We start from the raw sequence: 26,687 nt of genomic DNA on the forward strand, positions 1-26,687 counted from the left end.
TGCGCTCACCTGATTGGCTGTGCGCTGTCTGAACTCAGACAGCGCATCGCACAGCCCCGTCCATTATATTCAATGGTGGGAATTTAGCGGCTAGCGGTAAGGTCACCCGCCGGTCAGTGGCTGACCGCGGGTAACCCCACCGCAGACAGCAAAGTTCCCACCATTGAAACTAATGGAGCGGCTTTGCGATGCGCTGTCACAGCACAGACAGCGCACAGCCAATCAGGTGAGCGCCACGGAAGTAGCGCTTCCTGATTGGCTGAAGGGACTTCAGTGACAGGAGTCACGTGATGTCCCGGCATTCGGGAGAAAGGGGTCTGATGTGAAAGCATGGGACCCCTTTCAATACGGCATGGAGTGGGTGTTCGGTTTGTTTTTTTAACAAGTACGTGGATTTATATCTGGACGTGGATGTACCTCTGGACGCTGGAAGGTGAGTATAATTTTTTCACAGGTACCCTCGGATCGTCGGAGACCGTGGCAGTCGGCGTGTCAACATAGGTAAGTATGTGTGTGTCGGTAGTGTGTAATAAAGTTTTACTATCAAGGTGTCTGTGTACTGTTTTTATTTGGGTATTTTTTTCCCAGTAGTACTACAGGTACCAGCGGGCCCGTTTTTCTCCCGCATGCTGGTACTTGTGGTTCTCCAAGTACCAGCTTGCGGGGGAGGCTTGCTGGGACTTGTAGTACTACTGGAAAAAACAATATCTTTTTATTATCACAAAAGGCTATCAGCCCCCCCATCCGCAGCCCATTGGATGGGGGGGGACAGCCTCGGGCTTCACCCCTGGCCCTTGGGTGGCTGGGGGGGGGGACCCCTTGATTGAAGGGGTCCCCACTCCCCCAGGGTACCCCGGCCAGGGGTGACTAGTTGGGTAGTTAATGCCACGGCCGCAGGGCACGGCATAAAAGTGACCCCCGGCTGTGGCATTATCTGTCCAGCTAGTGGAGCCCGATGCTGGTGTTAAAAATACGGGGGACCCCTACTCTTTTTGTCCCCCGTATTTTTGGCACCAGCACCAGGCGCAGAGCCCGGTGCTGGTTTTAAAAATACGGGGGATCCCTGCCCAATTTTTCCCCGCATTTTTAGAACCAGGACCAGCTCGAAGAGCCCGAGGCTGGTTATGCTTTGGAGGGGGGACCCCACGCCATTTTTTTTTCAGGCTTTTCCCCGTTTTTTAAAATCGCGGCAAAATCCGCCAAATCGGCCGATTTTCGCCCGCGGGACTGTCGAATCCGTTTTGCATTGAATATGGTGAATTCCGGCAGCCACCTGCCAGAATTCACCTGTCGAATTGTGTCAAATTTAAAAACGGCGATAATTTGCCGCGATTCGCCGTGAATTGCATATACCCCATAGACAGGCCAGTTTCAGGTGAATTTCTCTAAAAAGCTCAGTAACGGGTCACATGACGTGGAGGTGTTGTATAGATGGTGTTTTTTTTCAACTTTTTGCAAACTTGTATAAAACACTGATAAATAACTATAGACCTTTTTCTGTACCCCAAATGCCGGAAGGACTTTAGTTTGATGAAAAACACTTGCTTGCTATTATTTTTCAACTAATGACAAGAGCAAAAATCATCCATTTGACACCTTATAAAAACCTAACAGCCTTCTATATAGTCCTGCTCTCTCACTTGTCATTTTTGTGGGTCCAGAAAGGGTTCCCCACATGTATTCTCCCAGGTTGCATTTTGTAAGAAAAGTCCCGCAACTTCACTGCGACTAACGGAAAATGGCATTTTCAAATTTGTGCGATGTATGAGAGTTTCATGAAACAAACCTGCTTTCACTAACTCACACCCAACTGGTTTGACCCCAAGAAGCATTGCGTCTTAGTGAATGCAGTATAACAGCAGCAATGTGTTGTGGGTAGAGATGAGTGCATCTGCCATGGTACACCGAGTATCTTACGTCATATTGTGCGAGACGCCCGGCGCGAATGAGACGCTCCAAAGTTAGTAGCGTGCTGTGTTTCTCTTTGAACACTGCATCTTAGTCACATTGCAAGAGTAGAGAAAAGCCGATCACTGTGTACTAGAGACACAACGGAACATGGCGTGTGGCGACGCCGGGGGATGCTCGCATCGGAGCCCTTTTTACACAGATTCAGACTCTGTCGCACACAGATGTACAATTGCTGCAAGCCCTGTTGTCAGTGTACGCTAGCAATGTAGCTTTGTTGCTACTAGATGTTTTAATATGTTAACCTTTTGAGTGAAAGAGATGCCTGCCAGCTCCGAGTCGCATAGGACCTGGTACGCTGAGAGGGGTTATTTGGCGCCACAGTGTAAAATGACACATCTGTAAGTAAATGAAAGGACAAAACTAGGCCCATAGTTAAATAGTTGGGCAATCAACTCAGAAATCTCAAATTGTTTCAATAAATAATTATGGCCATAAAACAATGTTTTAATTTTATATAGGTTTTAAAATTTGACTATATTTTTTTGTTTTATCCCCCAACGTGAATCACTGATATTTTGAAAAAAATAATTTTTTATTTTCTCAAATCATCTCTAATTATTTGCACGTGAATATGACGCAAAAGCAGACACTGCTGATTAAAAGGATATGCGGCTGTAACTGTATCTGCATATGATATGCTACGATACAGTGTCAGTGGCATTTTGTATGCAGTTACAGCTGCATTCACACACAGAATATAGTCATGCCAGATATTTTAAACAGCAGGGTCTGCTTGTGCGTCTTAGTCACAAAGCTATGTGAATAAGATGCATTTTAGGGGGAAAAAATACAAAAAGATACAAAAAGATTCTCGGTGTTAGTAAACGCGCTCACGACTAGGCGCGACTAGAAGGTCCGTTTATCTGTTTAACATGACTGCAGCAACGATGAAAGAGGACACATCTGTACTAAGACTGTGATTGTTGTAAGAGTATAATCATGCCAACACTTATTGGGGATTATGTTTCGCCTGCCTCAGGCGATATGTAAGAATTTTTTCCGTGATCACTGCCACGGAAATACATAGGGTCATGGCTTTTTGTGGATCCAATGTTTTTTTTTCACAATGAAAAAGGGTACTCGATAAAAAGGGCTATAATTGGATAGTATGATAATGACCATTGGGCAAAAATAGCAAAAAAAAAAGCCTGTTTTTTTTTCGTGAAAAAAATTACCACAGCTAATAATGTAGGATACCCCCCTCCCCCGCACATTATTAAACCAACAAGCTTTTGAAATTACAACCAGAAAAAAAAGATGCACAACAATAAAACAATTTATAATTTTATCCCGCCTTTTTGGCCAGTGCTATAAGCAATAAGAAGGAGCCTTAGTAAAACATGCACACATAGCAAATATTGTACGGTTTGTGCACTATAGTAAAAATTATTTCAACAGGTGGTAATGCAGCTTTCAGTAGTAGAAAATAATGGCGTCTCCCATCATTCTCCCACTGTCAAACATTCCTAATATTAACATCCACATTCTTCTCCCCATGTGTTTCTCTGGGGTGTAGTACGGCTGACTGGCGGTCTCCTGACCGCCGGTCAGCTTACCGACGCCGGGATCCCGGCAGGGGAGGGGCGAGTGCAGCAAGCCCCTTTGCGGGCTTGCTGCACTCGCCACGCTGCGGGCTCGGTGGCGACCATTCTATTCCCACTCTATGGGTGTCGTGGACACCCACAAGTGGAAATAGTCCCTGTTGGTCGGCATGCCGACCATCGGGACAGTGACCCGTCGGGCTGGTGGAGGAGGTCATGTGACTGTCGGTCAGCTGACCGGCGGTCACATGAATACCACCCGTTTCTCTTCCTATCACATTATTTAGCTGTGACATTATATAGTGTGTGCAGCTAATTTTATGCTGCATATTAATGGTTAATTAACAGGTCACATATTTACATCATTTAAATTTGTCACGCTAGTGGTTCCCAATTGGGTGCCATGGGTTGGTGGTCCAGGACCAAATCAGATTACTTATAATCAATGTGCTAGGCAAATGCAGAGCTGGTGGCTACAACCAGAAAATATGCAGACAAACAGAAATTTAGGGGCGATATAAGGGCCACAAGGACCTAGGATGGGAAATGCTTAATGGCATATGAGAGAAGCGGAAGACGTGTGGCCAGTGCTGTGTGGGTGCGGCCAGTGCCATATGATCAGGGTCACCCCCCTTCAAATGACGTATTCAACATGAGGCCCCCTGCAAGCCCTGCAGCAGCTTTAGCGTGTCCTGAGGAATGCTGGGATGTGTAGTTCCTCAGCAGCTGGAGGACCACATGTTGAATACTCCTGCCCCAAGTATAAAACTAGCATAAATTTGTGAAGAAAACATAAATATGGTTTGAATACATAGAATTTACTGCCGACCCAGTGACCATGTCGTCACTTTTCTCTGAATTTCTCAACACAAAACTTTCAGCCTGAGGGCTGGCGTGTAAAAAATCCAGGTACTCTAGGGCGCCGTGATTGTGTAAGTTAGGAAAACCACTTTGTTACACTATTTCAAACGGATACCAGATTATAAATGTGAAATCAACCGCAAAATAACGAGAATTTACCAAGTTTACGGAGCAGAATTAATCAAAATAGTGGTGGTGTAAGTAAATGCGTCTACTCTGCTCTTAGACTTCCAGCGGGCACTAGACTGAACGGCCACTTAAAGTGCCAGGAAAGACGATGTTGTTGAAGTTTAGTTTCCTATGTTGCTGTAAGAAATTGCACCGGCAACGCATGAGAAAGTGATGTCAGACTGGCACTGAGTATCCAAACTGAAGAGCGAGAAATAGTTTTGGATTGCACATCGGAGCAGTCGGTCTGCTGCGCCAGAACTACTGACCCTGCTGAGTTAGAAGAGGAAACTAACCGGGCACAGTGGCAGCATGTCAGAACACACAATTTAATAATGGCAGCTCACCTCAAGATTGTGAGACAGATGAATTTATGAACCTCATAGCCAACAGGTACGGGAAAAGCGCAATCCTGATGACCTTGGCAAGGCAATGACGTCTGGGAGCAGAACGTGCCATTCCAGTAGTTTATGGATAAAACGGTAGCCAAACAATACTGAAAGGTGGCGTAATGTGCCAGGCAAAGAGTATATGGCTAGAATAAGGGCTGCTCCACAAGAAACATCTGACACTAGCTAGCTCAGGGCTCCAAAACAGGAAATAGGGGAGCACCCTTTATTAGTGCACATTGATTCCTTTCTGGCTTCCCAAGGTCTCATATCATACTGCCATCCTAGCCCCTCCACCAATGACTAATTCCTCACATATGATAAATGGTGCTCTAGCCAATCAGCTCCCAACTGTCATTTTTCAGACACATGACTGGAGCACCATTTATAATACGCAATAGCTAAAACTCATTGATAAATGGGCCAGAGAGTTCTCTATAACTGACACATATATATTATCCTATGCGATAACTATCTATGGGCCGGATTCAGTGGTGCATGCAGTAGCATGCACAGTTGCGATTTTATTCACAGTGGACTTGCCAAAATATGCTAATGACTTGCGCATAGAGACGTCCAACATTGGACACACATCAGTCAAACCATCGGACTTCTGAATAACCCTATGCCGTCTCGGACTCAGCGGCTCTCCTAAGACGCTGGGGCCTCTCCAGCTACGTAACAAATTTGCAGTAGCTGACCATGGAACGCACAGAAAATGGTCCTGACATGCCGGCATTTGTCCAGGCCCCGCGCCACCCCGTTACTGCCCCCAATGCCTACTACCTGTCACTCACTTTGTGAATTAATCGTCCCTATGTCTCTGTGCCATGATCTATGGTCCTATAAATGCCAGTCATGCAACTTAATCATCTTCATAATTTGCTTTTAGCCCATAGCAAATATAAGACATGGAAGCAGCTCCTAATTCAGTAAAGCTGAAGGAATTCATTTAAACCACAGATTGCAGTTAACATGCCAACGACGAAGGGCATTATCCACATAGGCTATAGTTACAGTTGGGCACTATATAGATTAGACCCACAGAATTGTCGCCCCCCCACAGCTGAAGCACCAACCTTCTATCAGAGACTGGTCTGTCTGTGACCTGTACGTATTGGTAAAAAGAGGGTACTTACATTAAGTGTCTGAGGCGTGGTTTGTTTCCAACTTAATGCCATGCAAGGATTATGTTACATCAAAGTTTGTGTTGCGTTGGGACCTTAAAATTCAGCTCAGCAAATTTTATTGGCAACAAGTACAGAAATATTAACAAGTACTTATTGAAATCCACATACTAATTGGATTGATTTCACTTGTGCCCATTTCAAGTTACACAAGTATTACAAATGTACATAATATGTGGTTAAATAAACGACATCAACTGAAATTTGTAACAAATCTTGTATCTACAATGTTATTATTCAAGGTCTCGTGTCATTTTGTTGGCACCAGCTTCACGTAGCCATTATTTAGTCATTTCATTTGACAATATTGTCAGTTATCTGTCTTATCCCAATGTGGGCAATTTTTCCTGTATTGCTGGTTTTAATGGTGGGCTTATTTCAATTATTTCCACGCCTACACCCAGTATCGCATCAGTGAAGAGAGACAGCTGACTAGCACAAACACCATGTGGCAGCAGACTGCTTTTAAAGGTGAAGCTGCCCACGGGGATCCGAAGGTAAGTGCTCCCCCACACTGGGGGAGGGCGATAGAGAAGGAGAGGGGCCTGGCACCAATATGAGATTTTTTCTTAAAACTTTTTGGCGCCCCTGTCTAACTATACTATGGCAAAGGCAATATTCATAAACAAAATAGATGATGTTAAAATAGATTTTAAAAACAATATTTAGTTACGGTCCATATGAAACTCTTACAGGTTATAGCAGTGTCACATATAGCCAGCTCCTATACGATTGCTATTTTCAGGCGTACCTGTGTTTGCCTTAAATTATTGCCATGTGTGTTCTCGTGGCACATTTTGCTTTAATGTAGCAGGAGACACAAAGGCTCAGTCAGTGCAGAAGGTGTTAATTTATTTTAGCAAATGACACCCTACATAATCTGAGGGTCATTCAACTATGGGGCAGATCACAGCAGAATAACCGGGATCCGGTCTGAAGATCGACACTGTCTAGGTCGACAATGTTTAGGTCGACAGCCACTAGGTCGACAGGGTTGGGAGGTCAACGGGGTCTCTAGGTCGACATGTGCTAGGTCGACAGGTCAAAAGGTCGACATGAGTTTTTTAAAATAAAATCTTTTTTTGAACTTTTTCATACGTTACGATCCACGTGGACTACGATTGGAACGGTAATCTGTGCCGAGCTAAGCGGGGACGAGGTGCACTAATTGGGGTTCCCGGTCACTCTACGAAGAAAACGACACCTAAAAAAATAAAATAAACTCATGTCGAGTCTGTTTTTTTAAAATGTCAGAAGCTGATTCGCTGGTACTTTACCTCTCCCCACTTTATATTGGGGTCTATTTACTAAGCATTGGAAAGAGTGGAGAGAGAGTACCAGCCAATCAGCTTCTGACATTTTTCAAACACAGCCTGTAACATCGCAGGTTAGGAGCCGATTGGCTGGTACTTTACCACTCTCCATTTTCTTTCTCCCCCAAGGTTTAGTAAATAGACCCCTATATACAGTATGTTGTGCTTCTTAGCTGTTGGAAAGGGTACCTAGAATGGAAATTCTGCCAGATTACTTTCTTTTTTTTTCTTTTTTTTTACAATTACATCCAGTTGTATTTCCATCCATGTAAGTGGGGCATATTTGCCATTGGTAAAATATATGAGGTCTTGCTATTGCTTTCATCATGAGACACACAAGCTTCCGCTGCCCTATAGTCCTCTACATTATGATAGCGCTGGGTGTGCGTATTAGGAAAATGATGGCACCTCTAACTTTAGGGATACCGCATCATTCATAATGGCCCAGATTCTCTCTCCACTTTTCCCAAAGCGATCAAATAAACAGCAAGATGTTAAATTGGGGAGTACGTCATGTTCCCGCAGCTACCTGTTAATGAGTGACGATTCCCCTGGCCCTGATGAAAGGAATTGCAGAGAAGTAATCTGGCTTTGAACTTGTGAGGATGGAAAGGTGAGCAGGGTGTGTGGTGCGTGTACTCTGCGTGTGATATGAAACGTTCGCAGGATGTCAGCTTCCAATCAGAGGCACATCTGGAAGTCCCTTTATCTCTCCCAGAGCCGTCCTGTCTGTAATTAATACATCAAACTCTTAATTACAGACAGCACTTTTATGAGTGTTCAGGGAATATGGTTGCAGAACGGTGTCACTGTCAAGATGACAAAGACAAATAGAAGACAAAGTGACAGCTTAATGTGGCAGAGAGTCTTGCTATGGACTACTTGTGTGCGAGACATGGCTATATTCATGAACGTCACTGATACATTAACGTATACAATCCTAAATTAAAACGATTGCTTGCAAATGATCTGTCAAGACCAATACAGGCGTGCATGGCAGTGCTATGGGATATAGTTGTAGCTGACAGACGCTAATGGCATATTAGGATAAAAACAGTATTTCATTAGGCAATCACATGATTCTTCTATGTGGAGTGAAATTAGAATATTTCCAAGCAAAAAAACAAAACTGCCTTTTCAGGATATTTGTTCCACTTTATTGATACAGCAAGTGACAAGGCTGCTCCTACTCACGTTATTCATTTAGTGCAACGTTTGTGTCTCTGTGCAGGAGGGAGCTTCTCTACTCACATCAAAAGATGGTGGTAGGCAGCGAACAACTCTACCCATCGTGATTCACAAGATCTCGTTCTACTAAAAGACTTCAGAGCTTGCTTGCTTGCTTACTTTTTGTCAAGGACTTAATGGAAGAACCGTAGAGGCTTATATTTATGAAGTTATTTATATAGCGCACATATAAGCAGGGAGCAATTTACAGAGAATATTTTAGTCATTCATATCAGTCCCTGCCTCAGCGGAGTTTATAATCTATATTGCCTTCCACATGGACAAACAAGAGTTAATTTTTGTTAAGAGCCAAATAACCTACCAGTATATTTTTTGAAAGAGCGACCTTAAATTCTCTACAGATCTGCCGTAAAGATTTACTCCCAAGGCCTGTTACTGGATTGAAAATATCATGGAAAGTTTCCATCATTCCATAAAGTTTTCAATATATTCAGCCTCTTTCTTAAATTGCTTTGCAAAACAAATGCTGCAGTAAGGACATTAAGTGTGTGGTGTCTCCACAACAAAAAATGTGTAACATTTCAAATATGTAACTATGCTAATATACTGTGTAACATAACCGCATCAATGTGACTGCAAAAATGTATTTCCCTCGTGGTATCACATACATTCACATACATATACACCGCTTGAAGCAGTGAGTGTTGTCACAAAAAGCATCTTAATAAAGTTATACAACACGTTTTCTCCACAGTTCCATCTAGCGACAAATATTCTAAATGTAATTTCCACACCATTGCATGCTTTTAATTTCACAGCAGTCGTGGAGAAAGGATTTCCCTCTGCATTTTATTCTGGTTTGCTCACTATGTGGATGGGAATCAAGGCTTGCATAAATATGATCATTTAGTAATACTGTTATTAAATGTATAATATTTCTTTAAGCAAATTAAGTGTTATAACAGATGGGAATCTGGGCCTGTTTCAAACCCAGCTCTGTATAATACAAATAACAACCTACTGTACAATGACAGAAATTATAGATGGAGTCTCCCATATCTGAAATGCTTGGAAGTAGAAGTATTTTGGATATCGGATGTTTCCGTATTTTGGACTATCTGCATACCATAATAACATCTTCGTGATGGGACCCCAAGTCTAAACACAGAATGTATTTGTTTCACATTCACCATATACACATGGGGGAATTCAATTAGCCACGATCATTATCTGTGGGCTAATTGGTCCCACAGGGCGATTCAATTGTCTCTGCTGGCAGCAAGTATCGGGGATTTTTTTTTTTTTACGCCTCTGAACAGAGACAAGAAAATCCTCGATAACCAGCGAGTTAACGGGTGAACCTGTTAACACGCAAATCAGTGTACTTTTTATGGATTCTGTGTGTTAACACCCATTAACCCGTGTTAACGCCCAAGGCTACCTCACTTTTCTCCCAGGGTAATTTTCCACAGACAACTGAATTCCCCCCGTAGGTCATTTTAGACAATATTTTTAATCATTTTGTGCAAAAAACAAAGTTTGTGTACACTGAACCATCCGAAAGCAAAGGTGTCACTATCTCGGTTGTACTCAAAAAAGTTTTGATTTCGGAATATTTTGGATATCAGATTCTCGATTATGGGAGACTCAACCTGTGCAGGTCAAGTGAAACAGGAAATCTCATTACTGCAGATAGTAATAGTAGTAGTAATAATACTACTGCCAACAGCTCATTGTTTTTAGTTTTCAGTGACTAGTTAATATTTTTTTTGAGTCTCTGCCTTGTCCGATATCTCTGTTTTGACTGAACTACTTCATTGGTGACTACATAGAAAATTCTTTATTATTTTTGTGGCCAATGAGGTGCTTCATAGTAGGCACCCACACTTACCCTGCCAACTGCCACATAACCACCCCCTGCATCATGTGTTCCCTTGTGATGTAGTCAAAATACAGACAAACAGTGTGAGCCTGATGGATCTCAAAGGTAAGTACAGGGGTTGGTGATAGGCACTAGAGGGAGGGATAAGTTACAGGGGGTGGGGTGGTGATGGTTAGAGTTAGGCTGCAGGAGTGGGAGGTTAGGTTGCAGGAGGGGGAGATTAGGGTTAGGCTGCAGGAGAGGTGGGTTAGGGTAATTGCTAGGATTAGGAGTGGGGGTAGTGTGACACTACTTACTGGGATGTGCCAGGATTCTTGTCAGTGGGATGTCACATTATGGCATATCTAGGACTGTTAAGGTGCAGGGAGGCTAGATGTGAGTGGACACATCTGTATGTAATTTGTTTGTGTCATGTTCCCCTCAACGCTCAGCGCTGTGTAATATGACTTTATACTGTAACTAAGAAAAACAGTACTAATAAGAATTAAATGAATAATGACAATTAAAAGAATAGTACTAATAATTAGGACTACGATAGAAGGAATAGAGAAACTTGATCAAGAACCAAAGTGGTTTAAATTATTAAAAACAAAATAACATAAAAAAAAAGCTCAACAGTAAAATAAAAATAAAAATAGATATTTTACTTCTCGACTAATTCCAAATAATGTTACTATTTTACTGCCTTTACAGACACAAATGAAGTACGACAGAGAGAAGGGAAATTCGGAGAGATGAAATTATGCAACAGGGTAAGAAACATGAAAATAATCTAGTGGCTCATCCCCTCTATACTCCCTGAATGGCACATTAGGATATGGAGCATGACAGATTTACCTACTGTATTGTACAAAAATGCATAAGAGATTAAAATAGAATTGAAGCTAGATCGCTATATATAATATGTAGATTCATTAAAGCACTCAGTATGTGTGCCAAGGAACATTTTTAAAGTAGAGTTCTAACTTAATAAATGGAAACTTGCACAAAAGGCAATAAGAAAAAGTGGCAACATTCGGAGGAAAATACAGGTCAAGTCATTACTGGGGACAAAACTATTGGGGTGTAAAGATAAAACAATACACTCATGGGGGGACAATTCAATTGTTTTTTTTTTTTGCACCAGTAAGAAATGGGCCTCCTTGACAGAGCTATTTAATAGTTTTGGGCGCCCGTTAGTTACAGCGCAATGAGTAAAAAGCCGCGTGGACGCCCAAAAGTCGAACTTCTCCCACATTTCTGTCCGCCACCTCAGGAGGGTGCGAGCAGAAATGACAGGCACCCATGGCACTCGCGTCCGATCGTAGCAGCAATTAAATTGCTCCATCGGTAGCCCATTACTTAGTGGCACACAAAAAAACAGTTGTATCGCCCCCATGGAGTTAATAGTGTTCAGGAGGAGCAGGAAAAAAAAACAAGCTACATTTTACTTTACCCTGATCACTTACCGTACACATAAAGCGTATAATCAGCCGAGGAGCTGCCGACACTGTTGGAGGCTTCGCATCGGTATGTGCCATTGTCTGTCTTATTTAAGCTGTTGAATATGAGCTTGTCTTCATCGATGGTGACATGTTCAGGAAGATCATCATCCACTCTCTGCCATAATACTCTTTCTGGCCTGCAACGATAAGACAGCCACTTAGAAGTGAGTTCTAAGCGCCCGTTAGAACTTTGTCTTGTATCTCCCACGTATCGGTGCTCACCGAGAGGTGCACCACCAGTTTCCCTTAACAATACAGTATACCAAAAGGAAAAGCTATAAACTTGACTAAATAGTCAAAAAAGCATTGACAAAACAAAAATAATTATACATATACTGCAAAGAGTCAATGCTTTGCACTAATGGCAATAGAAAATGGGAAGGATTGTTTCTAGCGGCAATAATACAGACAGAGGTGGACGGAATCCTCTAGGGTTAGTATTTTTTGTTTAATGTTCAGTGCTTTCTAATTCTACAAAATGTGAAACACACTATAATTACCAGCATACACCAACTAATTAAATTTGCTTCTAGCATGACAAGGCAATGTCAGTTTTAGATTTCTAATTAGTATCTTCAGTTTTTAATGGTCTCAACACGCATAGAAGCAACAGTAAGAGATTTGGGAGCCCGGTGCTCTAAGGTAAAGTGACACATATGCCAGGCTACGTTCTTGCAAATGGTAAGGAAAAAACATTCAGTGTAGATAACAGCACTTGGCTGTAATAATAGTGCAGGATAAGGAAAGAATGAAACTGGCCAAATGTGACCACTACACACACATGATCATTTTCAGCTCCAGACACAAAAAAAAGCCTGTAAAGAACTGGGGACTCCGTAGTTGTGACTGCAGGGCTGCACCTGACACCTTACTAAACAAGATTACACTGATGAGTTACGAGCTCTCAACAGGAATATCAAGTAAGAATTGGTCACATTTTAGTCAATGCATTTTTCATGGTGACTGGTGTAAGAGTACAAATATGGGGAAAATCAGATTAATACTGCCTTCTTATATTATAGGTCCCAAGGGGTATATTTACGAAGAGGCAGCTATTGCAAGCCACCGCTGCTGATTCTACACTGGTTTGAGCTCAAAATGTAAACTTGCTCTTATAACTGGGGTGACTGGCAAGTAGTTTTCCTATGCAGTTCCTGCCTGAGATAGCGAGCAGAGGAAAAGGGTGTGGCTTGTATGCAAATATGGGGACAAGGCGTAAGTGAAGGAGAAACTTCTATAGTGCACTATGCTTTATGTCAGCAGTATTATGCAGAGGAAAAGGGTGTGGCTTGTATGCAAATATGGGGACACAGCGTAAGTGAAGGAGAAACTTCTATAGTGCACTATGCTTTATGTCAGCAGTATTATGCAGATGAAAAGGGTGTGGCTTGTATGCAAATATGGGGACAAGGCGTAAGTGAAGGAGAAACTTCTATAGTGCACTATGCTTTATGTCAGCAGTATTATGCAGAGGAAAAGGGTGTGGCTTGTATGCAAATGTGAGGACACAGCGTAAGTGAAGGAGAAACTTCTATAGTGCACTATGCTTTATGTCAGCAGTATTATGCAGAGGAAAAGGGTGTGGCTTGTATGCAAATGTGAGGACACAGCGTAGGTGAAGGAGAAACTTACAGTGCACTATGCTTTATGTCAACTGTATTATGCAGATGAAAAGGGTGTGGCTTGTATGCAAATATGGGGACAAGGCGTAAGTGAAGGAGAAACTTCTATAGTGCACTATGCTTTATGTCAGCAGTATTATGCAGAGGAAAAAGGTGTGGCTTGTATGCAAATGTGAGGACACAGCGTAGGTGAAGGAGAAACTTTTACAGTGCACTATGCTTTATGTCAACTGTATTATGCATAACTGACTGGTTCTATTTATTGCAAACATTATTTTCTTGAAGCGAAGTTGCTAAAACAAAATCCATAATAAACTGGTATTCTATGTACAGAACAGGTCACAGGGGTATTACACAAGTTCTCTGTTTTTCACCAAGTAAGGATGAAAACAATTATTATTATCTATTATTTATAAAGCTCTTACATATTACGCAGCACTGTACACATTGAGGGATTGGAACTCTCTTCCCCGCACAGTTCAAGAGACACACCCTCTAGAATCTTTCAAAAACCGACTCAAGACATTCTTGTTTACTCAATCAAAGCTTTTCTGTATTTTATTGCTTCTGTAATGTATTATGTTCATTCTAATCTGTTAAGCGCCTTGAGTCCTATAGGAGAAAGAGCGCTATATAAATCAATTTACTATTATAAATAAATGACAAAGCACAAATCATCAAGGCAGTTTCTCGCAGTTACCAGATCTGTAAAATCTAGATCAAGTGAAAGGTAATATGGCCGAACGTTCTGTGATCTATTTGTTTGGTCCAACAGATGACATCTATGGAAAATGTGACCACCTGTGGCAGGCCAGGTTAGTTCATTCATTGGGATATCGTCATCAAGGGTGAAAAATCAAACCAAGCACTACGTTAACACAAAGGTCCACATAATCATATGTAAACTGGAACTGTCCTTATTGATTAAGGAAAAAATAATATAGATAATTTGATCATCATTTTAGATCTCACTACGACCGGCCAACCTGGCATAACGACAACTGCAAAGCTCAATCTTCAGATCGTGAAGTCAGCAAAATAAAAGTGGGTACAGCAGGGCTAGACAAATCCTAGAAGCCAGGCAGCCAATGTGCCTACTGTATATAATGACTGCTGGCATGAGTCCTTCCATGTTCATTTCACTGAATTACATTATCCCTGGTTTCTAAAAAGAGCCCTCTAGCGCCTAGATCTGTCTGACTGGCTCCTGAATCTACTAGGTCTGTTAACCTCTTCAGTAAATGAATATAGAGATGTACTAAGCCCTGAGGAGTGATAAAGGTAGAGAGTGATAAAGTATCAGCCAATCAGCTCCTAACTGCCATGTTACAGGCTGCGTTTAAAAACCTGACAGGAGCTGATTGGTTGGTGGCTTATCTCACCCCACTTTATCAGTCCCTAAAGCTTAGTACATCTTCCCCATGTATTTATTGATGCTGAGATGCTATTATTACATCCTTATTATTAAGGTTAGAACTTGACCGTGTTTAGGTACGCATACATCATTTATCTCTCTGTTTCTCCTGTACACATTATCACAATTCATTACACCTAGTTTCCTGCACTCCAGGAATTTCTGGGAGAATTACGAATCTGGGATACCCTCCTACCTTGCGCATGCATCTATGGAGCTAGGGCCCTCATTCTGAGTTGTTCGCTCGCTAGCTGCTTTTAGCAGCATTGTACACGCTAGGCCGCCGCCCTCTGGGAGTGTATCTTAGCTTAGCATTATAGCGAACGAAAGATTAGCAGAATTGCGAATAAATAATTCTTAGCAGTTTCTGAGTAGCTAGAGACTTACTCCTACACTGCGATCAGCTCAGCCCGTTTCGTTCCTGGTTTGACGTCACAAACACGCCCTGCGTTCGGCCAGCCACTCCCCCGTTTCTCCAGACACTTCTGCGTTTTTCCCTGGCACGTCTGCGTTTTTCCGCACACTCCCAGAAAACGGTCAGTTTCCGCCCAGATACACCCACTTCCTGTCAATCACACTCCGATCACTTCAACGATGAAAATTCTTCGTTTGGACGTGAGTAAATCTACTAAGTTTTGTGCTAAAATACTTAGCGCATGCGCGCTGCGTACCATGCGCATGCACATTTCTGCCTTAATCGCTCCGTTGCGAAAATCGGCAACGAGCGAACAACTCGGAATGACCCCCTAGGTTGTTACGTTGAAATTTGCTATGAATCATGTCATCACAGTCCCGCTCCCTGTGATGTAATACAAGGAGTCAATTATACAATTAAGTCATTGTTAGCACCATGCACTCACTCATCCCACCCGGACCTCTCCTCCACAGATCTCTCCGAGGCCAGATAGGAAAAGTGGGCAAGTATGCCTTACACCCGCCTAGGTCTAAATGCACTCAATATAATAATCCAGACATTCTGATCATAATCTCACTGCAAAAACACTTAACAAATTTTTTTTCCTGCCGTTAGATGTAAAACCTTTTAAGGGTCATCTCCCTTTTCATACGCGCCTTTAGATTTTCATAGGATAAAATCTAAATATTCTACTTCCATAAAAACAAAAAGCACAAACCAGTTTTAGCACCACAACTCAATGGGATTATTGTTCCATTCAAACACAGATAAAGCTACTGTATGCTAATTAACAGTAAATTGTTCGTGCAGTTGCCTGTCATTATAACATTCTGTCAACATCAGAATGTCACATTTAAGGTAAAAAAAAAAAACCTGCACCAGTGTCACATCAACGTCATTGTCACTGTCAATCTCACACCTTCCTCAATGTCACTCACACTGAGCAGGGGTTTTATCATAGCTTCCTTTCCACAGATGTCAGACATTTACTAAAGAAATGTAAGACTAAAACGTAACTTGACATCTTGTTAGCTAGTCGGCATTACAGCCCTGCCGTGATTATGGAATATTGTAACCCAAGACTTCAGCTCTTATGAAGAGCTCATGATGACATTTTACTCAACAGAAAGCAGGCACAGCACAAGGATTTGTGCATTTAACTTGTGTACATGAATTAACACAAAATTATACATGTACAATCCTACATCAAACATGTCCTTAAGCAGAGGCCATTTTCAAGGGCCAATTCACACACTGTACGAACAACTCCAGCAGGATATAAGAGCCTGGAGCAGCGCCTATCAAACATCATCAGGTGCTTGTGTGTTCTCCAGCAAAACCTTCAACAAAAACTCTAATACTGTACAATGTGAAATGATATATATATATATATATATATATATATATATATATATATATATATATATGTATATTGTTTATATTATATATTTATTGTTTATATTGTTCCCTATTGCAAGCCTGGGTGTGGTATGATAGGTCACCATGAGAATGTGGATATGGGCATAATAGGCCGGATTCTGATTCGGAAGTGACGCAAAAAATGAAGTAACTTTGGATCTGGAACAGACCATGTTGCAATGCAACTACTTGTATATACTTTCTGTGCAGGGTAAATATTAACCCACACATGTAGCCCACAAATGTCAGCTTTATTTTTACGCTGCAATTTAGATTTCAGTTTGGACACACCCCACCAAAATCTAACTCTCTCTGCCCATATTACATCAGCCGCACCTGTACTGCACACGGTTTTGCCCAGGTGCACAATTATTTGCTTATTTTTGCTTTACTTACAAATCAGAATAAGGCCCAATGTCAACTTGCATCATAATGACAGCATTCCTGGATGGACATAGGGCATCCCTCCTGCAGCTAGGCCTTATCATCTGCCACATGACCACTGTGTAGTAACAGAGCAATGGTGTAATGGTGACAGTGGAGATCTACAGGAGGCGTCCACTTAGCAATTTGTAATCAACAATTTCACTTGTTTGTTCTTCCGACAACCAACAGTCTCAAGGGCCCTACACACTTGCAGATTACGATGATCGATATGAACGATTTTGTTCAAAGATGAACAATAAACCAATCATATCGGTCAGTGTGTATGCATCGATGAACGATGCGCGGCCCCGCGATTGTTCATCGTTGATCTATCCTCGTTTATACATGAAAGTCAATTTAGACAATATAGATGTATGTACTATCCTATCGTCCAAATTGGCCATCAATATCATCCAGTGTGTAGGCAAAAACCGTTGGCGAAAAAATTGACCATCATAATATCGGTAGTCGATAAAATCACTAGCAGATTCTAGCTAATATCTTCTCTAATAGGTACAAGATAAATAAGAAAAATCTGATTGGTCGCTATGGGCAACATCTCCACTTCTGTAAACCTGCACTTTAATAAATATACCACTCCACTATAGCTTTTAGCTGCTCCAAGCATTATTTACAGCTTTGCCTTGTGTGAAATGATTACAAGCAACAATCACACGTGACTGACCAAGGTGGCAATGCTGTCATACCTGTATATGGAGAAATACTTTTCACTGAAAAGAATAGAAACAACTACTACTGGTAATTAACAAGCAAGATATCGCAGGATGAAATCCAGAACAGTGTTTGGCTTGCCGTTTAAGACAAACATTATAGTCATTGACTCAACATACATTAAAAGATATATATCGAAATATCTCCTGAGTCCCTATAGATAGATCTTATGCTGTATATTACAGAAAGGACGGGCACGTCTCTGACTCCAGCTGGGAGATGCCGCTCAGTCATGGCGGGATTGCTAGGGGCTACCCGTCTATTCCCTACAGATGTTTGACTACTTGTCTTTCAGAGGAGACAACATGTCATCCACCCAACCACACAGTGTATCCATCTATCTATAATTAATATCTTATCTTTAAGCCAGTGCACAGATGTCAGTCTCCTCTTCTCTCCAAACAAAAAGACACTTCTAAAGTGTCTTTGGTGGCATTAGAGGAAAAAACAAGAGTAGAGAAAATAAGAAATATAAATAAACATATTTGCACACACAGACACATATATAAAGGACAAAATAATATGGAATGTGGAAAGACAAAGTGGTATAAGCTCACTAACGATGGACGTGAACATGCGTGTTGATGGTGACACTAAGACTACTGGATGACCATTGTAAATGTTAGAGATATTATTTGTGGAGATATCGCTCAGGATACAGGTGGAAAATATATATATATATATATATATATATATATATATATATATATATATATATACACACACACACATACATACTTGTACATATACACTGCTCAAAAAAATAAAGGGAACACTAAAATAACACATCCTAGATCTGAATGAATGAAATATTCTTATTAAATACTTTGTTCTTTACATAGTTGAATGTGCTGACAACAAAATCACACTAAAATTATCAATGGAAATCAAATTTATTGACCCATGGAGGTCTGGATTTGGAGTCACCCTCAAAATTAAAGTGGAAAAACACACTACAGGCTGATCCAACTTTGATGTAATGTCCTTAAAACAAGTCAAAATGAGGCTCAGTAGTGTGTGTGGCCTCCACGTGCCTGTATGACCTCCCTACTACGTCTGGGCATGCTCCTGATGAGGTGGCGGATGGTCTCCTGAGGGATCTCCTCCCACACCTGAACTAAAGCATCCGCCAACTCCTGGACAGTCTGTGGTGTCTGTTGGTGGATGCAGCGAGACATGATGTCCCAGATGTGCTCAATTGGATTCAGGTCTGGGGAACGGGCGGGCCAGTCCATAGCATCAATGCCTTCGTCTTGCAGGAACTGCTGACACACTCCAGCCACATGAGGTCTAGCATTGTCTTGCATTAGGAGGAACCCAGGGCCAACCGCACCAGCATATGGTCTCACAAGGGGTCTGAGGATCTCATCTCGGTACCTAATGGCAGTCAGGCTACATCTGGCGAGCACATGGAGGGCTGTGCGGCCCCCCAAAGAAATGCCACACCACACCATTACTGACCCACTGCCAAACCGGTCATGCTGGAGGATGTTGCAGGCAGCAGAACGTTCTCCTTGGCGTCTCCAGACTCTGTCACGTCTGTCACATGTGCTCAGTGAGAACCTGCTTTCATCTGTGAAGAGCACAGGGCGCCAGTGGCGAATTTGCCAATCTTGGTGTTCTCTGGCAAATGCCAAACGTCCTGCACGGTGTTGGGATGTAAGCACAACCCCCACCTGTGGACGTCGGGCCCTCATCCCACCCTCATGGAGTCTGTTTCTGATCGTTTGAGTAGACACATGTACATTTGTGGCTTGCTGGAGGTCATTTTGCAGGGCTCTGGCAGTGCTCCTCCTGTTCCTCCTTGCACAAAGGCAGAGGTAGCGGTCCTGCTGCTGGGTTGTTGCCCTCCTACGGTCTCCTCCACGTCTCCTGATGTACTGGCCTGTCTCCTGGTAGCGCCTTCATGCTCTGGACACTACGCTGACAGACACAGCAAACCTTCTTGCCACAGCTCGCATTGATGTGCCATCCTGGATGAGCTGCACTACCTGAGCCACTTGTGTGGGTTGTAGACTCTGTTGCATGCTACCACTAGAGTGAAAGCACCGCCAGCTTTCAAAAGTGACCAAAACATCAGCCAGAAAGCATAGGAGCTGAGAAGTGGTCTGTGGTCACCACCTGCAGAACAACTCCTTTATTGGGGGTGTCTTGCTAATTGCCTATAATTTCCACCTGTTGTCTATTTCATTTGCACAACAGAATGTGAAATTGACTGTCAATCAGTGTTGCTTCCTAAGTGGACAGTTTGATTTCACAGAAGTGTGATTGACTGGGAGTTACATTGTGTTGTTTAAGTGGTCCCTTTATTTTTTTGAGCAGTGTATATATGTATATATATATATATATATATATATATATACATACATATATATACACAGTGTTCGCAAACCCTCGCTATAGCGCGTATTTTACGCGCTATAAGCACTAAGGGACTCCGTTTTGAAAAATTGGCGGGTTCCACAGGACGCGCTGTGATCATCGTTGTGCACCGCAACTAATTACAATCATGCTGTCTCGCCTTCCAATCACTGTGGTCGGTGCTACCGTGTCAGTGTGAGATCCCCCGCCCACCCAGCCACTGTCATTCACTTTGGACATACCATAGATAGACAGGGAGGGTGGAACATGGTTGGTGCTGCCTCCCCTACACACAGCCGCAGCAGACATAGCAGAGAGTGGAGCGGCCTGCAGGCCATAATAATACATCAGGAGGTGAATGGTCGCGTGTCCGGCACAACCGCTATGGAGCTCGGGGCGGCCAGCAGAGGAGACTCGGAGCGGAGAGAGCTCTGTGCCGGCTATTGCCTTAAACCGCTGTTGTGAAACCTGAACACGAATAACCCCGGTTTAAGTCCCCTGCAATAGGCACCCTCAAACCCGGAAACATAGGTTAGAGACCACCCGGGGATGGGCAGCTTGTGTTATGTTTGTGTACATATAATAAGTATGTGTGTTTATGTATGTGGCTGTATGCATACAGTATGTACATGTATCTGTTTGTGACTGAAAATATGAGTATGTATGTAAGTATGTATATGTACATATGAGTATGCATGTAGCTGTATGCATGTGTACATGTGTTTGTGTGGGTATTTTTACACTAAGTTAGGAGGTGCCCAACTTATAACCTGGTTACTAAGAAGTGGGCTCCCATTATCTATATTTGGCCATTCAGGTATGCAGTACCCTTCACTGCCCTGGCATATTTGTACAATGGCATAATACCACTTGGGCTAGCAGGGCAATAAACCACTAATGTGTATGGTCCAAGCCAACAAAACTGCACTAGTGATCCTTTCTGTGCAGCCAGCGAATAGTTATAGAACGTTACTTACAGCAGATGGGGCGTGCTGTATATTTACTAAAGCTGTATATACTGTCTGTGCAGCCAGCACATAAAATGATGATGTTATTTACAGGGTATGGGGAAGGGGTTAGGCTCAGGAGACCGGCCGTTGGGATCCTGGCGGTCAGCATGCCGACGCTGGGATCCCGGCCACCAGAATGCCGGCAGGGGGTGAGCGCAACGAAGCCCTTTTCGGGCTCGGTGACTCGCCACAGGTTGTATTCCCAGTATATGGGTGTCGCGGACACCCACGAGTGGGAATAGCCCTCAGCCACCTACCGGTATGCTGACTGCCGGGATCCCGATCACCGGAATCGTGATTACATCCCATAGGGAAGTGTTTCTGGAAAAGGTGTTCAGTAAAGCTAGGTACACACCTGGCCAGCCCACCAACTTATCTAACACCAAGTTACCAGCCCAGCAAAATGACAGAAAAACCTAACAATAATGTCAGTACCCGTAGCTGTGTGCCCCCAAACAGAGCAACAATTGACTTGCTCTGTGGGGCGCCATCTAGTGGCCACCAGTGTGTAAAACACTTGAATTCCCCCCATAAAGGTAAGGAGCAGTATTCACGTTTCATTATATTGGATTAGGAAGGGCATACACTTACCAGTCGCCTCCCTTGATGTGTCACGCTTGTCATCACAAGTGGGCGGGTATTTAAATGCCTGCCCAGTTGAGATGTTGTTCTCCAGCGTTCCCTGCAGCAAATGTAGAGGAAGTTGGCGGACCGCACATACACAAGCCAGATGCGCCGATATATCTGCAGATATATTGCGCATCGTCTGCTGCCGGGTTGATGTGATATTTTTTTGAATGACGTCCCTCCTACATACATTGGGTGGATGCTTAATATTTGCGGTTAATCACTGAAAACGGGTGTTTTCGGGGGAAATAGCAGCAAATATTTTTTGATAAATGGGCCAATGGATTTGATAAATGGGGAGATGGATGTTTTTCTGTAGCTGAAAAGTAGGAGATTGGTGTGTGTTTTTTGTCTGCCATAAGTCAGTCTGTGATTATTTTTTGTTTGTAACTAAATGGAGGGAGAACTGAGGGAATGGAATGTGGGTTTTGTCTGTGCCGGTACCGATGCTGATAAATGTGGGATTGTGTCTGACTGCTCACAAACACCTAAAAAATGTAGGATTATGAAAGCATTATATATTCATTTAAGAGGCATGTTGAGTGGTCTGATGCCATGTAGTGGGATCAGATAGGCATTTAAGGGCATGTGGGAGGCACATGGGAATCTCAAAAGTATATACTGAGATGGGACCCAGAAACCGTGAAGTGGACCCAGCAAGGGGTCCCTGGGACCCACATATTTTTCCGCTCAGCGCGATCACTGATATATATATATATATATGCACATATATATATATATATATATATATATATAATACATACACACATATATATATATATATATATATATATATATATATATATATAGAGAGAGAGAGAGAGAGAGAGAGAGAGAGAGAGAGAGAGAGAGAGAGAGAGAGAGAGAGAAAAAGTATATTTCCCCTTTGACATGTCAAGTTCCACTATTCCAGGTACCATACCTGGAAATTAGAGATGTGCACCGGACAATTTTCGGGTTTCGTGTTTTTGTTTTGGATTCGGTTCCGCGGCTGTGTTTTGGATTCGGACGCGTTTTGGTAAAACCTCCCTTCAAAAATTGTCGGATTCGGGTGTTTTTTTTCTCCAAAAACCCCTCTAAAACAGCTTAAATCATAGAATTTGGGGGTAATTTTGATCCTATAGTATTATTAACCTCAATAACCATAATTTCCACTCATTTCCAGTCTATTCTGAACACCTCACAATATTATTTTTAGTCCTAAAATTTGCACCGAGGTCGCTGGATGACTAAGCTAAGCGACCCAAGTGGGCGGCACAAACACCTGGTCCATGTAGGAGTGGCACTGCAGTGTCAGACAGGATGGCACTTAAAAAATAGTCCCCAAACAGCACATGATGCAAAGAAAAGAGAAGAAGAGGTGCACTGTGGTCGCTGGATGGCTAAACTAAGCGACACAAACACCTCAATATCACAGGAATTATTCGTTCTAATCAATGGTATTATTGGTCCAAATCACTGGAAGAAAATGACAAAATCACTGGAATTATTTGGCAAGATCACTGTAATTAATAATTATAAATCACTGGTATTAATTGGTAAAATCTCACTATCGCCTTGCCTAGTGAAGTGGAATCTAGATGGGATTTTGTACCGGGGACACAATAACTTCATCAACTGTCTAAATCCTAATGCACTAATGGCGGAAAACGGGCGCACGTCTAACAGCGCACTGATTATACTGAGAACTGATTATACTGATCACTGATTTTACTGAGCACTGATTTTACTGAGCACTGATTTTACTGAGCACTGATTTTACTGAGCACTGATGATACTACGGAGAACGGACACTGAGCAGCGAGAACAGCACTGGACTATTGTACTATAGTATACTGGTCACCACAATGCGGCACTGACACTGAGCACAGATATTAAGCACTGATCAGGATACTAGAAGTGACACGGTGCAGCAAGATAACGCTATGGCCTACTGTACTGTACTACTATATACTGGTGGTTACCACAATGCAGCACTGTAGTACTATATACAGGTCACAACAATGCAGCACAGATATTGAGCACTGATCAGGATACTAGCACTGAGTCTGACACGGAGCTGCAAGATACAGCAATGGCCTACTATAGTGTACTACTATATACTGGTGGTCACCACAATGCAGCACAGATATTGAGCACTGATCAGGATACTAGAAGTGACACAGAGCAGCAAGATACAGCAATGGCCTACTGTACTACTATATACTGGTGGTCACCACAATGCAGCACTGTACTACTATATACTGGTCACAACAACGCAGCAGATATTAGCACTGATCAGGATACTAGAACTGAGTCTGACATGGAGCTGCAAGATACAGCAATGGCCTACTGTACTGTACTACTATATACTGGTGGTCACCACAATGCAGAACTGTACTACTATATACTGGTGGTCACCACAATGCAGCACAGATATTGAGCACTGATCAGGATACTAGAAGTGACACAGAGCAGCTAGATACAGCAATGGCCTACTGTACTACTATATACTGGTGGTCACCACAATGCAGCACTGTACTACTATATACTGGTCACAACAATGCAGCAGATATTAGCACTGATCAGGATACTAGAACTGAGTCTGACACGGAGCTGCAAGATACAGCAATGGCCTACTGTACTGTACTACTATACACTGGTGGTCACCACAATGCAGCACTGTACTACTATATACTGGTGGTCACCACAATGCAGCACAGATATTGAGCACTGATCAGGATACTAGAAGTGACACAGAGCAGCAAGATACAGCAATGGCCTACTGTACTGTACTACTATATACTGGTGGTCACCACAATGCAGCACTGTACTACTATATACTGGTCAAAACAATGCAGCAGATATTGAGCACTGATCAGGATACTAGAACTGAGTTTGACGCAGAGCTGCAAGATACAGCAATGGCCTACTGTACTACTATATACTGGTGGTCACCACAATGCAGCACACTGAGCACAGATATTGAGCTTTTCAGGCAGAGAACGTAGCCACGTCCTCTCCGCTCAATCTACAATGCACGAGTGAAAATGGCGGCGACGCGCGGTTCTTTATATGGAATACGAATCTCGCGAGAATCCGACAGCGGGAAGATGACGTTCGGCCTCGTTTGGGTTAACCGAGCAAGGCGGGAAGATCCGAGGCTGCCTCGGACCCGTGTAAACCACGTGAAGTTCGGGTGGGTTCGGATCTCGACGAACCGAACCCGCTCATCTCTACTGGAAATATAGAATTTAACAGTAGAATAATCACCTCCCGGCTAGCCAAGTCTTCCCATTTGTATCCCTATAAATGACAAATTACTTACAGTGCTAGGTTCACTAACCAAATTGATTTAGCAATACATCCAAATGAGAAAAATAATGCTTGCAATAAACTAAGGTGTGTTGTTTTCTATTTTCAAGTCCATAACCATTCACAAAATGAAAAAATAAAAAAAAAATAAAAAAAAAAAAGGCGTTTCATCCCCATTATTACATGAATGGTGCTGAACATTGCAATTACAGTAAGACAATAACCCAGTAGGTTCCTATATGTAACCTCTGTCTGTAAAGAAATAACATTTCCTTGGCTAAAGTAAAAAAATACAGAAAGTTACTCTACATGAAGAATGAAGAAACGGGTCGGGCCAATGTGGTAGAAATACCATCAGTCATTACGGGTTCAGAGGGTTGCTGGTTTAGATAATGATGGCTCTAGATCAGGCATGTCCAAACTGTGGCCCTCCAGCTGTTGTGAAAATACATATCCCAGCATGCCCTGACACAGTTTTGCTGTCAGAGAATGCTAAAGCTGTGTCAGGGCATGCTGGGATGTGTAGTTTCTCAACAGCTGGAGGGCCGCAGTTTGGGCATGTCTGCTCTAGATGATCTCATTATGGTGACTATTACACTTTGCTAAAATAGCTTTTGATACTTGAAACAGGACACTATGCCTGAAATCATCTGAAGATAGCCTGAAACACACAGTTGCTTCAGACTGACAAATAGGCTGTAAAAACAAATAGTAACACTAATTCTTCCCATGGTTATAAATATGGATTTGGTATGTAATACTGGCAGACGGGTGAGTTATTCACAACCTCTCTGTCAAATGGCAGCAACAGTTATCAATAATAAGATTTTACTCACCGGTAAATCTATTTCTCGTAGTCCGTAGTGGATGCTGGGGACTCCGTAAGGACCATGGGGAATAGCGGCTCCGCAGGAGACTGGGCACAGCTAAGAAAGATTTAGGACTACCTGGTGTGCACTGGCTCCTCCCACCATGACCCTCCTCCAGACCTCAGTTAGGATACTGTGCCCGGAAGAGCTGACACAATAACGAAGGATTTTGAATCCCGGGTAAGACTCATACCAGCCACACCGTATAACTCGTGATATGATACCAAGTTAACAGTATGAACATAACAGAGCCTCTCAACAGATGGCTCAACAATAACCCTTTTAGTTAATGATAACTATATACAAGTATTGCAGACAGTCCGCACTTGGGACGGGCGCCCAGCATCCACTACGGACTACGAGAAATAGATTTACCGGTGAGTAAAATCTTATTTTCTCTGACATCCTAGTAGATGCTGGGGACTCCGTAAGGACCATGGGGATTATACCAAAGCTCCCAAACGGGCGGGAGAGTGCGGATGACTCTGCAGCACCGAATGAGAGAACTCAAGGT

At 42.6% G+C, this 26,687-nt stretch overlaps 1 protein-coding gene across 5 annotated transcripts in view; it reads right to left on the minus strand.

Moving 5' to 3' along the window:
* CADM1 (cell adhesion molecule 1) overlaps positions 1 to 26,687 on the minus strand; it is a 452,911-nt gene that overhangs the window by 67,283 nt on the left and 358,941 nt on the right. For all 5 annotated transcript variants that reach the window (XM_063943276.1, XM_063943275.1, XM_063943277.1 and 2 more), the window contains one exon: positions 11,949 to 12,121. In XM_063943276.1, coding sequence (XP_063799346.1) covers positions 11,949 to 12,121 — 173 coding nt within the window. The remainder of the gene's footprint in view (positions 1 to 11,948; positions 12,122 to 26,687) is intronic.

The sequence above is a fragment of the Pseudophryne corroboree genome, chromosome 10, assembly GCF_028390025.1.
Source record: "Pseudophryne corroboree isolate aPseCor3 chromosome 10, aPseCor3.hap2, whole genome shotgun sequence".
Taxonomy (NCBI): domain Eukaryota; kingdom Metazoa; phylum Chordata; class Amphibia; order Anura; family Myobatrachidae; genus Pseudophryne; species Pseudophryne corroboree.